A 16,189-nucleotide genomic window follows, 5' to 3' on the forward strand; every position below is an offset into this window, starting at 1 on the left:
AAAACTTTGAAGATATTCTACCCATTTTGCATGTTTCTGACTAAGCTTTGGCTGTTGCATAATGTACTGCAATGCATGATTGTCTGAATAAAGTATAAACTCCTTAGACATCAAGTAATGTCTCCACTTTTTCAATGATTGCACAACTGCATAAAATTCCTTATCATAAGAAGAATATTTCTTCTTTGATTCATTCAGTTTTTCACTGAAATAAGCTACAGGTATGTCCTCCTGACTTAAAACAATGCCAATAGCTTCTCCACTAGCATCACATTTCACTTGAAAAGGTTTATTAAAATCAGGCAAAATTAAAATAGGTTTTTCAGTGATCTTTCTTTTCAATAGCTGGAAGTTCTTTTCTGCGTCAACAGTCCATTTAAATGGTTGTTTATCCTTCTTTATAGTGTCAATAATAGAAGCATTGATCTTACTAAAATTCCTTATGAATTTTCTATAAAAACTAGCAAGACCATGAAAACTTCTTACCTCAAAAACACTTTTTGGTGAAGGCCACTCTATGATTGCCTTTATCTTCTCTGGATCCATCTTTAATCCATCAACAGAAACAACAAAGCCCAAATATACCAACTCTTCCTTCATGAATGAACATTTCTTTAAATTTAGCAGTAACTTTTCTTGTTGCAGCTTCTGTAAGACATAATCTAGATGTCTCATATGCTTCTCTTTATATCTGTTGTAAACGATTATATCATCTAGATATACTATTACAAATTTACCGATAAATTATTTCAGCACTTCATTCGTAAGCCTCATAAATGTACTAGGAGCATTTGATAACCCAAAAGGCATTACCATCCATTCATACAGTCCTTCATTTGTTTTAAAAGTAGTTTTCCATTCATCTCCTTCTCTAATCCTTATTTGATGATACCCAATTTTTAAATCCATCTTTGTAAAATATCTTTCTCCACTTAAACAATCCATCAAATCTTCAATTCTAGGTAAAGGAAATCTGTACATGATTGTTATTTTGTTGATTGCTCTTGAATCTGTGCACATTCTCTGGCCTCCATCTTTCTTTGGATTCAACACTGTTGGCACTGCACAAGGACTCAAACTCTCTCTAATCAGTCCTTTATCTAACAATTCCTGAACCTGTTTTCTAATTTCTTCATTTTCTATGGGAGTCATCCTGTAAGCTGCTTTATTTGGCAGATTTGCCCCTGGAATCAAATCTATATGATGACTGATTTTTCTAATGGGTGGTAACTCATTAGGCAAATCATCTACAATGATATCACAATAATTTTCCAGCATCTCTTGAATTTCAATTGGCAAATCAGAAATTTTGGTATAAGTAGTTATTACCTTGGGTTTGAAAATCAATGCAAAATTTACCTCATTCTCTTCAATCTACTGCAAGTATTCTTTTCCACTCAGCAATAGAGTCTTTGGATCAGATTTTCTTGATGCATCCTCTTCTTCCATAGGAAACAATGTATGATTAATACCATCTTTACCGAATTTGTATGTGTTCTTTTTCCCATCATGCATAACTCCTTTGTCATACTGCCAAGGTCTTCACAGCAATATGTGACACACATACATAGGCATCACATCACACAGAATTTTGTCTTTGTAGCTGCCCAACTGCAACTCCACTTCACACTATTCATTCACTAACAACCGATGTCCTTTTTGGAGCCATGACACCTTGTAAGGTGTTGGATGTTTCTTTGTCTTTAATTTCAACTTTTCGACCACTTCTGCAGAGACCAAATTATCGGTGCTGCCACTATCAATTACCATTTGACAACATTTTCCTTGAACCTTGCACATAGTCCTAAACAAAGTCTTTCTCTGTGCTGGTTCAACAAATTCCTTTATTGGCTTTAACAAAAATTTGTTAACTACCAAAGATTCCCCTTTCTCTGGTACATTTTCTTCTTCTGGCACCTTTGCTGCTTCTCTTCAATCTGAGCAACAATTACATTTCTCTGATTTGTTCCTGCGTTTTCTGGGCACTCACAGGCTCTGTGTCCCAGCTTGTTACATCTGTAACATCTGATTTCTCTTCCTCTGTCTCTGCCTCCTCTTCCTATGGAAAAACACCTTCTACCACTTGCATCACATTCTGTGGGTGTATGCTGATTCAAGCTGCTGCTAGCTCCATCTCTAGGTGTTGTAGGTCTTCCTCTACCACCTTGACTTCCTCTTCCTCAGAAAGTACCTCTACTTTTGGTAGATTTCTTCCTCATGAGTTTTTCTTCATCCTTCAATACCATCTGATAACCCTCTTCTAATGTTTTAGGAAACAACACACTTATCTCATCTTGGATCTCCATTCTGAGACCATTTATATATCTTGCAACCTTCTCGTCTATATCTTGAATTTGTTCAGCTCTTATGCTCACTTTGTAAAATTCCTCTGTGTATTCTTTCACTGTCAAAGACCTCTGTCTAAATAATGAAAGTTGATAATCACTTGGCAAAAACCTACCTCTCAATTTTGCCACCATCCTGTTCTAATTTTTAATTGGCTACTTACCAGGTCTCCTTCTTTCTGCCTGCACTCCATCCCACCAAAGTGCTGCATGTCCTTTCAATTTTGTGACAACAAATTTCACTCTCTTTCCTTCTTCCATTTCTTCATAATCAAAGAATTTATCCATGTCATTAATCCAGTCTATCAACTCCTTAGGGTTTAAACCTCTTGTATAAACTGAAACCTCAAGTCTAGGTTTAGATGTGGATCCCAACACTGATTTAAAGAATCTCATTTCAGGAGTAACTTCTGCAAGTTCCTCTTCTTCTGTAGCTTCAACTTTAGGCTCACTGACATCTCCAACACCTGCATCTCTTTGATTTCCCATTTCCACTGCTTCTAATCTAGCTTGCATCTGTTGCATAGCTTCCAACACTTCAGCATTTGCAATTGGTCTTCCTCTTCTTTGACCACCACCACGTCTTCCTCCAACTCTGAAAGCCATGTTGGATTTCTTTTTCTGATCTTTGAGATCTTGCTCAGTGTCAATAGGTTGCTCTGATACCACTAATGGTGGGCTGGTTGCAGGTGTTAAGGATAATTGTTCAAAACTAGAAATTACTTCTTCAAGTTCGGGTGGAACTTCTTCTCGGGTTTCCTTTGGAGTATCAGTCATCAACCTCCAATTTTAGTTATTCTGCTAAAATAGCAGAACTATTTAATTTACTCGGTATATGGAAAACCTTCAAATTTTCCACGGAACCAAAAGGAATTAAAACCCCAGTTCATAACCTTATCACATCTGAAATTTAAATTAAATCACGTGCATCTTCTGATGCGATCACCGTCAGATCTGACCCCTTCAAGCAGACGGTCACGATTAACTGAGCTATTAACTCAGTTCTATAAATCATCGCGTCTGATTTTGGAATTAACGTCTATGCTTGTTGGCATGCAATAACCGTTAGATCTGTCTGATCGGACAATTCTGATCTTCTCTTAGGTTTCTTGCGAATTTATCAGGTTTCCTCGTTTCGCCAGACTTAGCACTTCCACCAAGTTTAATCTGTCTCTAAATTATATTTCTGTGATCTTGAAACATATCTAGGCTATTAACGGTTCACTGTAATTGAAAAATTCAAGAAATAACAACACAGGGTTCATGTGAATTCAACCCTATAGATTCAATTTTGAAATCAAATAACTTTAGAACTATTTCGAAGGAAATTTAAGAGACCTCCGGGATTTGACCATCCATGCACAGTATTCACGAGATACAGAGAGATTCCAAATTTTACATTCCAATCCTCCTCAGCCAAAATCCCATTCTACTAATTCAAAACTTACATAAATACCTGTACATACAACAATCAGATCCTAAATCAATGGATCGAATCTGCCTAATCCTAGATAATATCTAATCTGCATGATATTCTCCTCAAGAATCTCAACTAAGCCTAATACTTGAATTAATTACAAGATAATTCAAATCCCTAAATTCTAGCTCAAATCCTATCTAGAAAGCTTTGTAAAGTGACAGCTAAAGGATCCCACTCCTTTGCTTGTAAACTTTTTTTTTGTATTTTTGGAATAAAATTTGAAGTCTTTTGTCTTCAAGCCTCATGCTCCAGCATCACTATACAAGGCATGTGATCTGGAAATCCTGGAATACTAGGTTTGTCCATAGGAGCACACCTGTGTTCCATTCTTGAGCTCATATTGAAAATGTGGAGAAACCAATGGAACTCGAAAAGTTGGTTTCTGCTTGATTGGAGTCGCCAGGTGAATAGTTCAGCCTTCCTATGTCTGAGTGTTGGTCACCATCAACAACTAAATCTGAAACTTTGAAAATCTGACTCGGGGAAGATGAAACCGTTCGGTCCCCGGCAACGACGCCACTATGTTATCACTCTGTAAATCCCTTTAGGCTGAGGAAAGGGCCACAAAGGTAACCACAAACCGCTCAGGGTTAGAAAAATGGGCTTTCTAGCCGGAGGGGGCTCCCTCAACTAATGAAAACTAAATCTTTGACTCTATAGCACACAATGACTAGTTCAAGAATGTTTGGATTTTGATAATGAAGGTGGTAGAGGATTCTATGAAAAACTATTGACAGTAATAGTGATCTCTCTATTGTGACATGATGATGTATCTCTAACCAAATTCATAAATAGAGGCTTAATTAGCACAATTTTCGGAAAAAATAATGAAATTGTAGTATAAAAATGGGCTTTCTAGCCGGAGGGGGCTCCCTCAACTAATGAAAACTAAATCTTTGACTCTATAGCACACAATGACTAGTTCAAGAATGTTTGGATTTTGATAATGAAGGTGGTAGAGGATTCTATGAAAAACTATTGACAGTAATAGTGATCTCTCTATTGTGACATGATGATGTATCTCTAACCAAATTCATATATAGAGGCTTAATTAGCACAATTTTCGGAAAAAATAATGAAATTGTAGTATAAGAAAGGTAGAGTATCAAGACATCTATCAAAGAGTAGAAATAACAACATTTATCACTGTAACTCAGATCAGTGACCATCAAGAAGAAAATACAGTACTTTTAAAGGCATACATACTTCACTTGCAATTGAAATATACTTGGTTCAGTCATACATGAGCATATAAGATGAACTCAAATATAACTGTCCCCTTCACCTTTAAAACAATATGAAGAAAAACAAACAAGAGAAAGGCACATAAACTGAGAGAAAAAAACCTATTTCAGAAACATTGATACCATAAGAATCTCCATAAATCGACTGGAATCCCTTCATTCAGACATGTTCATTAAAACCAAATCATAGGCATAACAACAATAATTCCTCTAGCAATTGGGAAACCAACAACAACAACCTTCTTTGTCTTCATTCATGAAAATATATAATAGGTACATGGATCAAAATATGTTTAGGTTCACTGTATCTTTGATCCAACAAAGGGTCAGTCCAAAACTCTAACAAACATAGTAAATTGTTGTTTTTTTATTTGCTTTTCAACCAAACATAAAACATAAAGCATCTTTCTGTCCCTTTGAAAGAAAAAACAAACTATTTTAATACAAGTCAACTTAAAAAATTCTTCGAACTGATTCACCATAACTGAAAGAGAAAAAGCACAAAAAACTGCTTTTCTAACTGTTCAAAAGCCTCCGTAGCAGCTGCGCAGCACTAGAAACTTCATCCTTCTAGAAAATACACATGGAAAGCCTTTGAGGAGGTGATATGGACACCACATGTACCCCACGCCAGCGTCTTCAAAACCTGATAGGTGGCCATCATCCAGTGTACATGAGATAGTCTGGGCATAGACTGCGTGTAACTCCCATAATAGGCCACCATTTGACTTGTGTAACTCCCAAAATATAGTACCTATGTATAATATGAGGTAGGTTTTTGTAGATGAGGTTGTTTTTAAGAAACACCTCTCTTAGTTTCTTCAAACTCTTCCCTAGAGCCTCAGAAATTGATCTGCAAAACCATGACTAAAACAAAGTATTTGTATAATATGAGGTAGGTTTTTTTCCTAGATTGGTAAGGAACCTGCTCAGTTCTCCCACTGAATATGCAATGTCTAGTCATGTACATACCATGGCATACACCAAGCTGCCAACTGTCGAAGCATAAGGACTCTTTCTCATTTCTGACTTCTCCTTGTCATCATTAGGACATAAATCAATACTCAATTTGAAGTGGGTTGCAAGGGGTGTACCAATTGGCTTGGCATCCTTCATATTAAACCTGTCAAGCACCTTCTTGATATATTTTTCTTGTGACAACCACAACCTTTTGTTTTTCCTGTCATGCATAATCATCAAGCCCAATATCTATTGTGTTGGACCCAAATCCTTCATTTCAATTTTTCTACCGATTTTTTATTCAACTTACTGATCATATTCTTATCATGCCTGACAATCAACATGTCATCTACATATAACAATGATTCCTTGATCATACCTCTTGATATAGACATAATGGTCAACTTCCAACCTTTGAAAACCATGTTCCAACATGAGTGCATCAAATTTCTTATACCATTTTTGAGGTGCCTGTTTCAACCCATAGAGGCTCTTCTTCAACCTACAAACAAGGTCTTCTTTGCCTTCTTCTATGAAGCCTTCTGTGTTATGAAACCAGTTCACAAAAAGATAGAAAAGATAGATTAACTCCTTAGAAATAAGCCTCTTCGAGGGGGCAACCTCCTTTACATTACACAAATGAACAATTCTTGGATGATACAAATGACCTGACCTCATTTCTTTATATAGGAGTCTAAGGGGTCATAATATAATCAAAGCCAACATAACAATAATATTGTAAGGGCACAACAATAACAATAGCGAGCTTCTATGGGGTACAATAATAACAATAAGTGTACTACATGGGCACAACAATATAATAAGGGGGTTGCACTAATAATAATAAGGAGTTACACTAGTAGTATAGGGACCTAACATGCCCCTCTCCTTCAAAAAGTGTTGTCCTCAAAGCCCGTGTAGTTCTGGATGCTTCTGTATAAAGTTATCATCCTTCTATGTGGAATCTTCAGTGGGTAAGTTCTTCCACTTGATGAGATACTCTGAAATTGATCGATTTCGTAGCTGTCGACTTCTCGGTTCTGTGAATGCTTTAGGTTCCAATATGATTTTTCCTTCCTTGTCAAGTTCTGGCAATATTGTTGGAACTGGGATCTTTGACAACTTTTGAATGAGTTCCCACCCTGCTTCGCCATTTTTCCATTCATCCCTTGCTTTGTTTATCAAATTTGGTTGGATAATTATACCAACCTCTACCATTTCTGCAACCATATGTTCAATTTCACTCCTTTGGGCATATGGATATCTATAAGGCCTGATGTTTGGAGGAACACTTCCTGGAATCAAATGAATAGCATGATCATGATCACGAATACGTGGGAGACCTTTGGGAGTTTCAAATACCTTGGAATGATTTTCCAAGACTTTTTGGATATCTGGAGAAATAGATGATTTCGATGTGGGAACCATTAGCGAACATAATTGTGCAATTACGCCTCGTTGTTCTTTCTTTAGAAGCTTTGTCATTCTGTTAGAGCTGATTATCTTTCCTGGTTTCCCTATGATACCCCTTAATTCAACTTCCTTTCATTCCAAAGAAAATTTCATGAAAAGTTCTTGAAAAATAAAAGCTATTGTACCCAAGGATTGTAGCCATTGGAATCCTAGTACGACATCAACACCACCCATTAGAATGGAAAGCATTGGGATATTCAATACATATTCTCCCATGGATAGCTTGATATTATGGCATTTTCCAGAGCAATTTATGGTTCCTCCACTTACAACCGTCACTTGACACTCAGGTGCTGGATATAGGAAACAATTCAATTCCTTGACTATCTTACAATGAATAAAATTATGGGTACTACCCGAATCAATCAACACTGTTACCTTTTTCTTCTTGATATGTCCTTCTATCTTTATAGTTTTAGGAGTGGTAATTCCGACCAATGCATTACAAGATATGGTCGGATTCATTTCTTATTTCTCTAGGGTTGGTTCCTGGTGAATATCCTTTTCTTTTGATGTTTCTTGATACTTTTATTCCTAATATTTGACTGCTTGAACCTTCTTCTTCTTGATATGTCCTTCTATCTTGAGAGTTTGAGGAGTGTTAATTCCTGCCTTTGCAATACAAGATATGGTCGAATTCATTTGTTCTTTCTCTAGGGTTGCTTCCCAGTGTATATCCTCTTCTTTTGACGTTTCTTGATCCTTTTCGTCATTAGAAGGCCTTTCTTGTAGCAACTTTGTCCCACCTTCCTTCAAACCTTCCATGTCTTTCTTCAAATCTTCCATGCCTTTCTTCAAATATGCTTTCATACCATCGATATCAGCTTTCAAGGCATAGATAAAACTATTTATCTTTTGCTTCTCTAGAATATCATTTATTCTTATATTCAATTTTTGAAAGTCCTTAATGTGCTCTTCCATTGAACCCTTTTGTTTGAGATTTATCAATTGGCTAAATAAGGTGTTGTTCTTTGTATCCTCATAGTGTGTTATCATTTCCTCCATGAAAATTGAGCATGTGATAAGTGGTTTACGAGAACAAAGCCCTTTATACCATAAAAATTGATTCTAAATAATTAGGTGCAATACTTACCTTTTGTAATAGTGGTACACCATGTAGATCAAAATATTTCTCCATCTGTAGTATCCAATTTACCGGATCCTTGCCATCAAACTTCCTCATCTCGATTTTTCTTGATTTTAGGAGCTCAATATTAAAACGACTGTAAATCTGTAATTTCAAATCTTTAAGTTCTGAAATTTCTATGTGTAATATCCCTCTGAGTCCTCTTTCTAACTCCGCAAGTCTAATCACAATTGGATTCCCGAAGAAATATTTGTTCCCAATCTTCCGTGATGACCTAATTATAGACTAGTTCAGTAGAGTGAAATTGTACGATGTGCCACGTATCACATTTCAACCTTAGGTTTTGAAAATTATACCCAAACAAAATACAGTCCGTCCTCTTTCTATAACTTCTTAAGAAATTTCATTTTGATTCTCAGAGAGAAATTTAGGACGATTTTCCCAAGGTCACCTGTTTAGGATATAATCCGGGAATCTTCAAAAACCCTAACTTACTTAGATCATATATCTGAAAATATAGCGAGAAAAGATCTAAAATTTGGACCCGATGTTTAGACTGATTTCTTCTCAAATGGGTTTTTTTTTAGCTTCAGAAACTTCGTAGCCAAAACGTTATAGCGAAAATTCCACGATGGCCTGTTTGGAGCAGCGAAACCCTAGAATCCAAAGCTTTGATACCAAATGTTATGAAACCAGCTCACAAAAAGATAGAAAAGATAGATAAACACCTTAGAAATGATCCTCTTCGAGGTGTCAACCTCCTTTAAATTACACAAATGAACAATTATTGGATGATACAAATGACAAGACCTCCTTTCTATATATAGGAGTCTAAGCAGTCATAATATAATCAAAGCCGACGTAACAATAATAATGTAAGGGCACAACAATAACAATAGTGGGCTTCTGTGGGGCACAATAATAACAATATGGGTACTACATGGGCACAACAATATAATAAGGGGGTTGCACTAATAATAATAAAGGGTTACACTAGTAGTATAGGGACCTAACATTTTGGCTGCTCCATATAAATTTCTTCCTCCAATTCACCATGAAGGAAAGTATTTTTAACATCTCATTGTTCACATTCCAAGTCTATAATAACAACAAGACCAAGAATGACTCTGATGGATGACATTTTGAAAATATGTAAGAAAATCTCAATGAAGTCAATATATTCATTTTGGGAAAATCCTTTCACCACTAGCCTTGCTTTATACCTCTTCTTCTTTTCATCACCTTCATGCTTAATCATGTATACCCATTTATTTTAAAGGCATTTTCTACCTTTTGGGAGCTTTACCAACTTCCAAGTTTTATTTTCGAGCAAAGAGTTCATTTCTTCCTCGATTTCTTTCTTCCATTCTTTATTGTGCTCGATTTTACAAGCCTATTAAATACAATTAGGCTCACCTTCATTAATTAATATGATATAGTTTGAAGGACGATACCTTGGTGAAGGATTGCAAGGCCTAGAATATCTATGAACCAACTATGGTGGTGGATTGTTAGGTTGAATCTCTTGTAAAGGTTCCTGTAAGATTCCTTCTTCTTATGTTCATCATTTTCCACTTGTTTTCCTTCCTTCTCTTGAATTTTTTGTCCATTTTATTGCATTGGTGGGATGTTTTCTTATTGTTATTCAAACATGTTAATAACTTTCTTGATCTCCAGCACACCTACAAACCTCTTAAACATTTATGACTCATTACATATAACATCCCTGCTTCTAATAACTTTACGTTTGACTGGATCACATAGAAGATAACCAAATTATTCATCTGCATATCTAAAAAATACACATTTCATAGATTAATTATCTAGCTTAGTTCTATTTTCTTTGGAAATATGTGCAAATGCTTCATATCCAAAGATTTTCAAATGAGAATAATTCAATTTCTTACCAGTCCAAACTTCTTCAGGAATGCCACCATCCAAGGTTGTAGTTGGAGATCGATTTATAAGATATAAAGTTGTCCTTAATTCTTCTCCATTCTTCATCAGTCATCAATCAAGGTTTCTTCATTATACCCTCAATCGACAAATATTGATATTTTAAAATCAGTATATCCTCCATTTATGATTTCCATAGGGAAAAATTAGCCCCACTCAACTTCTCCATGTAAGTTAATGTTGTTGTCTCCATTCTCAATAAAATTCAAAACCCAAAAAATAAACACTCCACTTAAAAAATAAAGCTTTAATTATTACACCTTTTAAAAATCAAGGTTAATAAAAAATCATATAACAAACTATGAACTCCTTCCTTTTTCATTTAAAAAAAAAATCAAAATGACTTTAATAAATAAGTATATGAATGATTCTTATATTTCAAATTCCTTTGCATTTTCTTTTAATATTTCGAAGGAGACACTTCTAAAATTTTCTATAGTGCTTCAACCCAAGAGAGTGACTAGGTTCAAAGCCCTTCCTCCCATACACTCTTAATGAGAATAACTTTGATATGGTTTAAATAATACATAAAAATAGCAAATCAATATAGGACCTCCAACTTGAGAAAATATTTAAAGCACCATACCAGACATGGTGTCAAAAGACCATTGAAATAAATTAAGGAAATATTGAGCCGAACTCAGGCATTGGTAAACTTGGTGAGGGCCTTGGTTTCCTCTGAGATGGAATGCTTTGTAAGTTCGACTAGAAGAGAAATCCTTAGAGCAGTCTAAATATCCTGGAAATAATTGTTGGGTTCTTGTTTTAGCGGGCGAGCTTCGGTGCCTAGCTCTGATACCAATTGACGGAATCAAAGGATTCAAACAAAAGACAACACAATCCAATTTCAGAGACATATCTTAAAAACACTAAAGCATTAACAATGGAGAACAAAAATCACAAGATTTACACTATATTGCAAGCTAAACCTTGCTTTCATCTCATATTGAGGCAAATTAGAAATTTATAGTTGATGGACAGAGCTCTAGATTTTTCCTCATTTTTTCTAGATGAGCTACAATGTGATTTCTATAAGTCAAGGGCCGTGGTGGGTGGTGACTGTCAACGTAGGTTGTGGTTGTCAGCATCGAAATTTTTGTTGACTTCACATCTAACACCTCTCTCGGTGGTCGAGTGACTTCAACTCTCCCTCATCATGATGAGGGAGTCGACAGACAAACCTACTATCACCATTCTGGCTACTATGGAATGCATTGAGGCTCAAATTTGGGCGATGACACAAAATGACATTGTGTATTGGTCTTCCTAGAGGTATGTTTTCCATCACTTTTAATATTAATGTGTTACTCCCACTCATGCTTTCAATTTTATCATAATGTTGAATCCAAGCACCATTTGAAAACATGGTTAGTACAAATTGCAACTCTCAATGAGAAGGGTTTTGAATATGCCCCTTGGCAACCGAAACAATATGGGATAATACTAGGTGTGCTATATTCTGGTATTTGAGTATTATATTCATACCTCTTCATTTGTCTTCTTTGCAAGGGAAATTGAGTTTTCAACCAAGGAAATGGATATAACAAATATGACAATGCAGAAAGAAAAATAAGCTCACGATATGGATAAATAACTAATGATCCTGATCAGGGCTACTTTATTTTACAAGTTTGACTCTCTTGATTTGCTTAAGGTTAGGCTCCATAATCAAGGTCATTGGCTTACCCTATTTTACATCCATGGATCATGGGGAGGTACTTAAAGGGTTTTTCAAGAGGTGTTTTCCTTGGGAAAAAAAGTGAATATTTTATTTTTTAAAAGTACTCTAACTCTGACACAAACACACAAATTCAATATCAAATGCTACGATGAAAACTTCCATGAATTTGTGAACTAAGGATGTCCTTATGAATTGTTCAATGTAATGATATCCTTCATATATAATTTGGCACCTAAGCATGCATTAAGAATTGCCTTCATTTTTCTACCCTTCATGAGTGCATTGTTTATATGGTATGTGCATTTTGTGGAACTATGATGACTAAATTGTAAAAATTGTCATTTTGTACTATATGGAAAGCCAACTATTGATCTACAATCAAGTTTTGGGCATTAAAAAAGTGTTACATCAACGTGATAATAAATGCACACTTGGACTATGTAGAGGCAAGCCAGGTGAATAATTATTCAATGTTGTATACAAAATTGACATGGACAATTTTCAAAATGAATCTCCAAAATGCCCATAATAATTTTTCCAAAACAACATAAAAAATATGAGTTGGCATGTTTGACTTGTTTTAACCAAAATGAACAACTAAACCTCATTAAAACTCCAATTATTATTATTATTATTATTATTATGAATTTTTTTAGTATAGATTTTAACCTACTTAACCATTCTACATTTCCATAATTTCAATTCCATTCCAAAAAATTCCTCTATCAAAATAAAAAAAATTGCGTTCATAAGTGCCTTAAGAGAATGCACATTGACAATAACATAATAAAAATATCCCTATTTATGCCGATAGGCATGGTCTATATTGGACTTGGCCTTGAGGAATTTTGATTCTTTAAAATATTAGAAATTATGAATGGTTGAAATTTAACAGTTTAAGAATAGTCTTTGTCTAATACATAATTCAATGGATGATATAAAAGGATTATGAACGATTTTTTAATTTCAAAACATTGAAATAATAGGTGTCCAATTCAAACATTGAAATAAAACTCCACTCTCCCTATCAGTTTGAGCAATCACGATTTTCAGTTTAGGGCCCATCCAATTTGAGTAATCAAGTGCTTCAATTTATCATAAGTGGGATTGTTCGTTAACACAAGTGCTCTTGTTCCTATTGATGGAAACAAAGGATTCAAATAAGAGACAACACAACCCAATCTTAGAGACAGATCTTAAAAACACTAAAACATTAAAAATGGAGAACAAAAATCATTTACATTACATTGCAGGCTAGGTGTTGCTTACATCTCAGGCTGAGGAAAATTATAAATTTATAGTTGATGGATAGAGCTCTAGATTTTTCGTCATGTTTTATTGATGAGTTACAATGTGATTTCTAGAAGTCAAGGGCGATGAGTGGCATGTGCAGTGACTGTCAGCATAGGCGGTCATTACCAGCGTCAGTGTCAACGTCTTCATTGGCTTCACATATAACATTCTCCCACTTGAATCCAAATGAAGATTCCTGAATCAAGTCACATTGAGTCCTACCATGCCTCTACATAACTCATGTTTATTTATGGGCAGAATCTTATTAAACATATCAACAAGGTTCTTACATGTATGAATCTTTTCCAAGGATAACTTCCCTCCCTCCAACACATGTTAGGTCCAATTATAGGTTAGGTCAATGTTCTTGGTTTTTGAGTGAAATGATGGGTTCTTCGCCAAGTGAATGGCACTTTGACTATCACAATATAACACAAAATTTTCCTAATTTATTCTTATTTATCCTAAGAATCATTGCATCTAATACATCTCTTTGCAAGCTTCTGTTGAAGCTATGTACTCTGGCTCTGTTGTAGAGAGAGTTACTATTCTTTGTAGCCTTGACACCCAAGATATTGTTGCACCTACAAATGTATACAAATAACCTGTAGTGGACTTTTTGGTGTCCATATCTCCATTCATATCTACATTTGTAAATCCTTCAAGCACAATATCATTATGACCAAAACATAAACAATAATGACTAGTACCCTTGAGATACCTCAAAATCCATTTTACTGCTTGCCAATGTTGTTTTCCTGTATTGGCAAGGAACCTGCTCACTACTCCCACTGAATATGCAATGTTTGGTCATGTACATACCATGGCATACATCAAGCTTCCAACTGTTGAAGCATAAGGAATCTTTCTCATTTCTTCCTTCTCCTTGTCATCATTAGGACATAACTCAGTACTCAACTTGAAGTGGGTTGCAAGGGGTGTACCAACTAGCTTGGAATCCTTCATATTAAACCTGTCAAGCACCTTCTTGATATATTTTTCTTATGACAACCACAACCTTTTGTTTTTATTGTCACGCATAATCCTCAAGCCCAATATATGTTGTGTTGGACCCAAATCTTTCACTGCAAATTTTTTGCCCATTTTTCTTCAACCTATTGATCATATTCATATCATGCCAAACAATCAACATGTCATCCACATATAACAATAATATTATATACGAAATGGAGCACAGGCTACCGGGTACAGCGCTAGGGTTTTGACAGAACCCTGCAAGCGGCAGGTCTGCAGAACCAGGTACCTGCGACAGCGATTGGAGAGGCCTGGTGCAGGCGGACAAAACCATACGAGCAGGAACAATGATTCCCCCCCAGGGGGAGGGCCAGGAGCCTCCCCCGTCTCCGGGTACTAGCGCACGGCAAACGGCGGATTGGGAGACCGCAAACAAGGTTAACGACAGCACAAGGGACAACATTCAGCATAAGGGTAAGGGTATTGATTCAGAGAACAGAAATAAAGCAAGTTCCTCAACTTGCAAACCAGTTGCTACCAGTAGACCAAAGGTCTACTTCCCAAGTGAGCGAATCAATGCCCGAATACAGTACATGCGGGATCATGCACTGATCAGCAAGTTTATAGGGATTTGGCCAACAGAAAGAGCTCTGCGAACTTGGATCAGCACCGTATGGCGCCCAAAAGGGGATATATCTCTGCATTTGGGGGCCAAGGGCTTCTTTATGGCTGTATTTAACTGTCTAGAGGATCGAACTAGAATTCTGGAGGGTGGTCCATATTTCTTTAACTCTGCAGGCCTATTTCTCAAAGGCTGGGTGGAAAGATTCAACCCCGATAAGGAGGATCTAAGTTATGCGCCAGTGTGGATAAGGCTTTACTCATTGCCATGGGAATATTGGGAGGAAAAATCTCTGCAGGAGATCGGAAACGCCATTGGTGAATTTGTAAGGGTAGCAGAGGAAACAAAACTCTGCAAGCACACTTCATATGCACGGATCTGTGTATACATGGATCTCAAGCAACCACTACCAGACACGGTAAGCTTCTTTCATGAAGATTCTGAATGGGTTCAAGTCATTGATTATGAACAGGTTCCATTTAGGTGTAGAAAATGTCATGATATAGGACATCTCTATAGAGACTGCCCGCTAAATAAGATACCCTCCTTTCTTGAAAAGTCTGATAACCACACCACAGATGGATTCACAAAGGTAGTCAATAGAAGGAGAGGAAACAAAAAAGCCACCCACAACCCCAAAGCAAATCCGAGCAATAAAGCAGCAACGAGCAACAGATTCGAAGCTCTATACAAAACCGATGAGAAGGGTGCGGAAGAGGAACAAGAGAAAGTTGAAGCGGAACAACAGAGGTAGCCAGGTGAAACATCAATGCAAGGAGGCCAGAAATCGACAAATCCAGAGCACTAGATATCACAAAACAAAAATATGTCAAAGCAACGGGAAAAAATGGATATGGAGTTCTCTCGGCCAGGCGAAAAAGCCTCAAACGAAACTGAGGACTCTTTTCAATTGCCCCAAGTAATGGACGAAGACCAGGAGCCCATCGATATAGGGGAGCTGGACATTTTAGGTCTGGAACATGCTTGCCGCACAAAGAACTTTGAAAAAATTCCAGAACAGCAAGTAGACAACCTAGTAGAAGTGTTAAACAGAGCACAGAAGAAATACTCTC

At 36.3% G+C, this 16,189-nt stretch overlaps 1 protein-coding gene across 1 annotated transcript in view; it reads right to left on the minus strand.

Moving 5' to 3' along the window:
- Positions 1-14,828, minus strand: part of LOC149241480 (uncharacterized) — a 45,920-nt gene extending 31,092 nt beyond the window's left edge. Inside the window, exon 1 of the mRNA XM_089370559.1 lies at positions 14,704-14,828. Coding sequence (XP_089226685.1) covers positions 14,704-14,828 — 125 coding nt within the window. The remainder of the gene's footprint in view (positions 1-14,703) is intronic.
- Positions 14,829-16,189: the final 1,361 nt, after the last annotated feature.

Source organism: Pinus tabuliformis, chromosome 8 (assembly GCF_031772625.1).
Source record: "Pinus tabuliformis cultivar Carrire ecotype Pingquan chromosome 8, CPIR1, whole genome shotgun sequence".
NCBI classification, from domain to species: Eukaryota; Viridiplantae; Streptophyta; class Pinopsida; order Pinales; family Pinaceae; genus Pinus; species Pinus tabuliformis.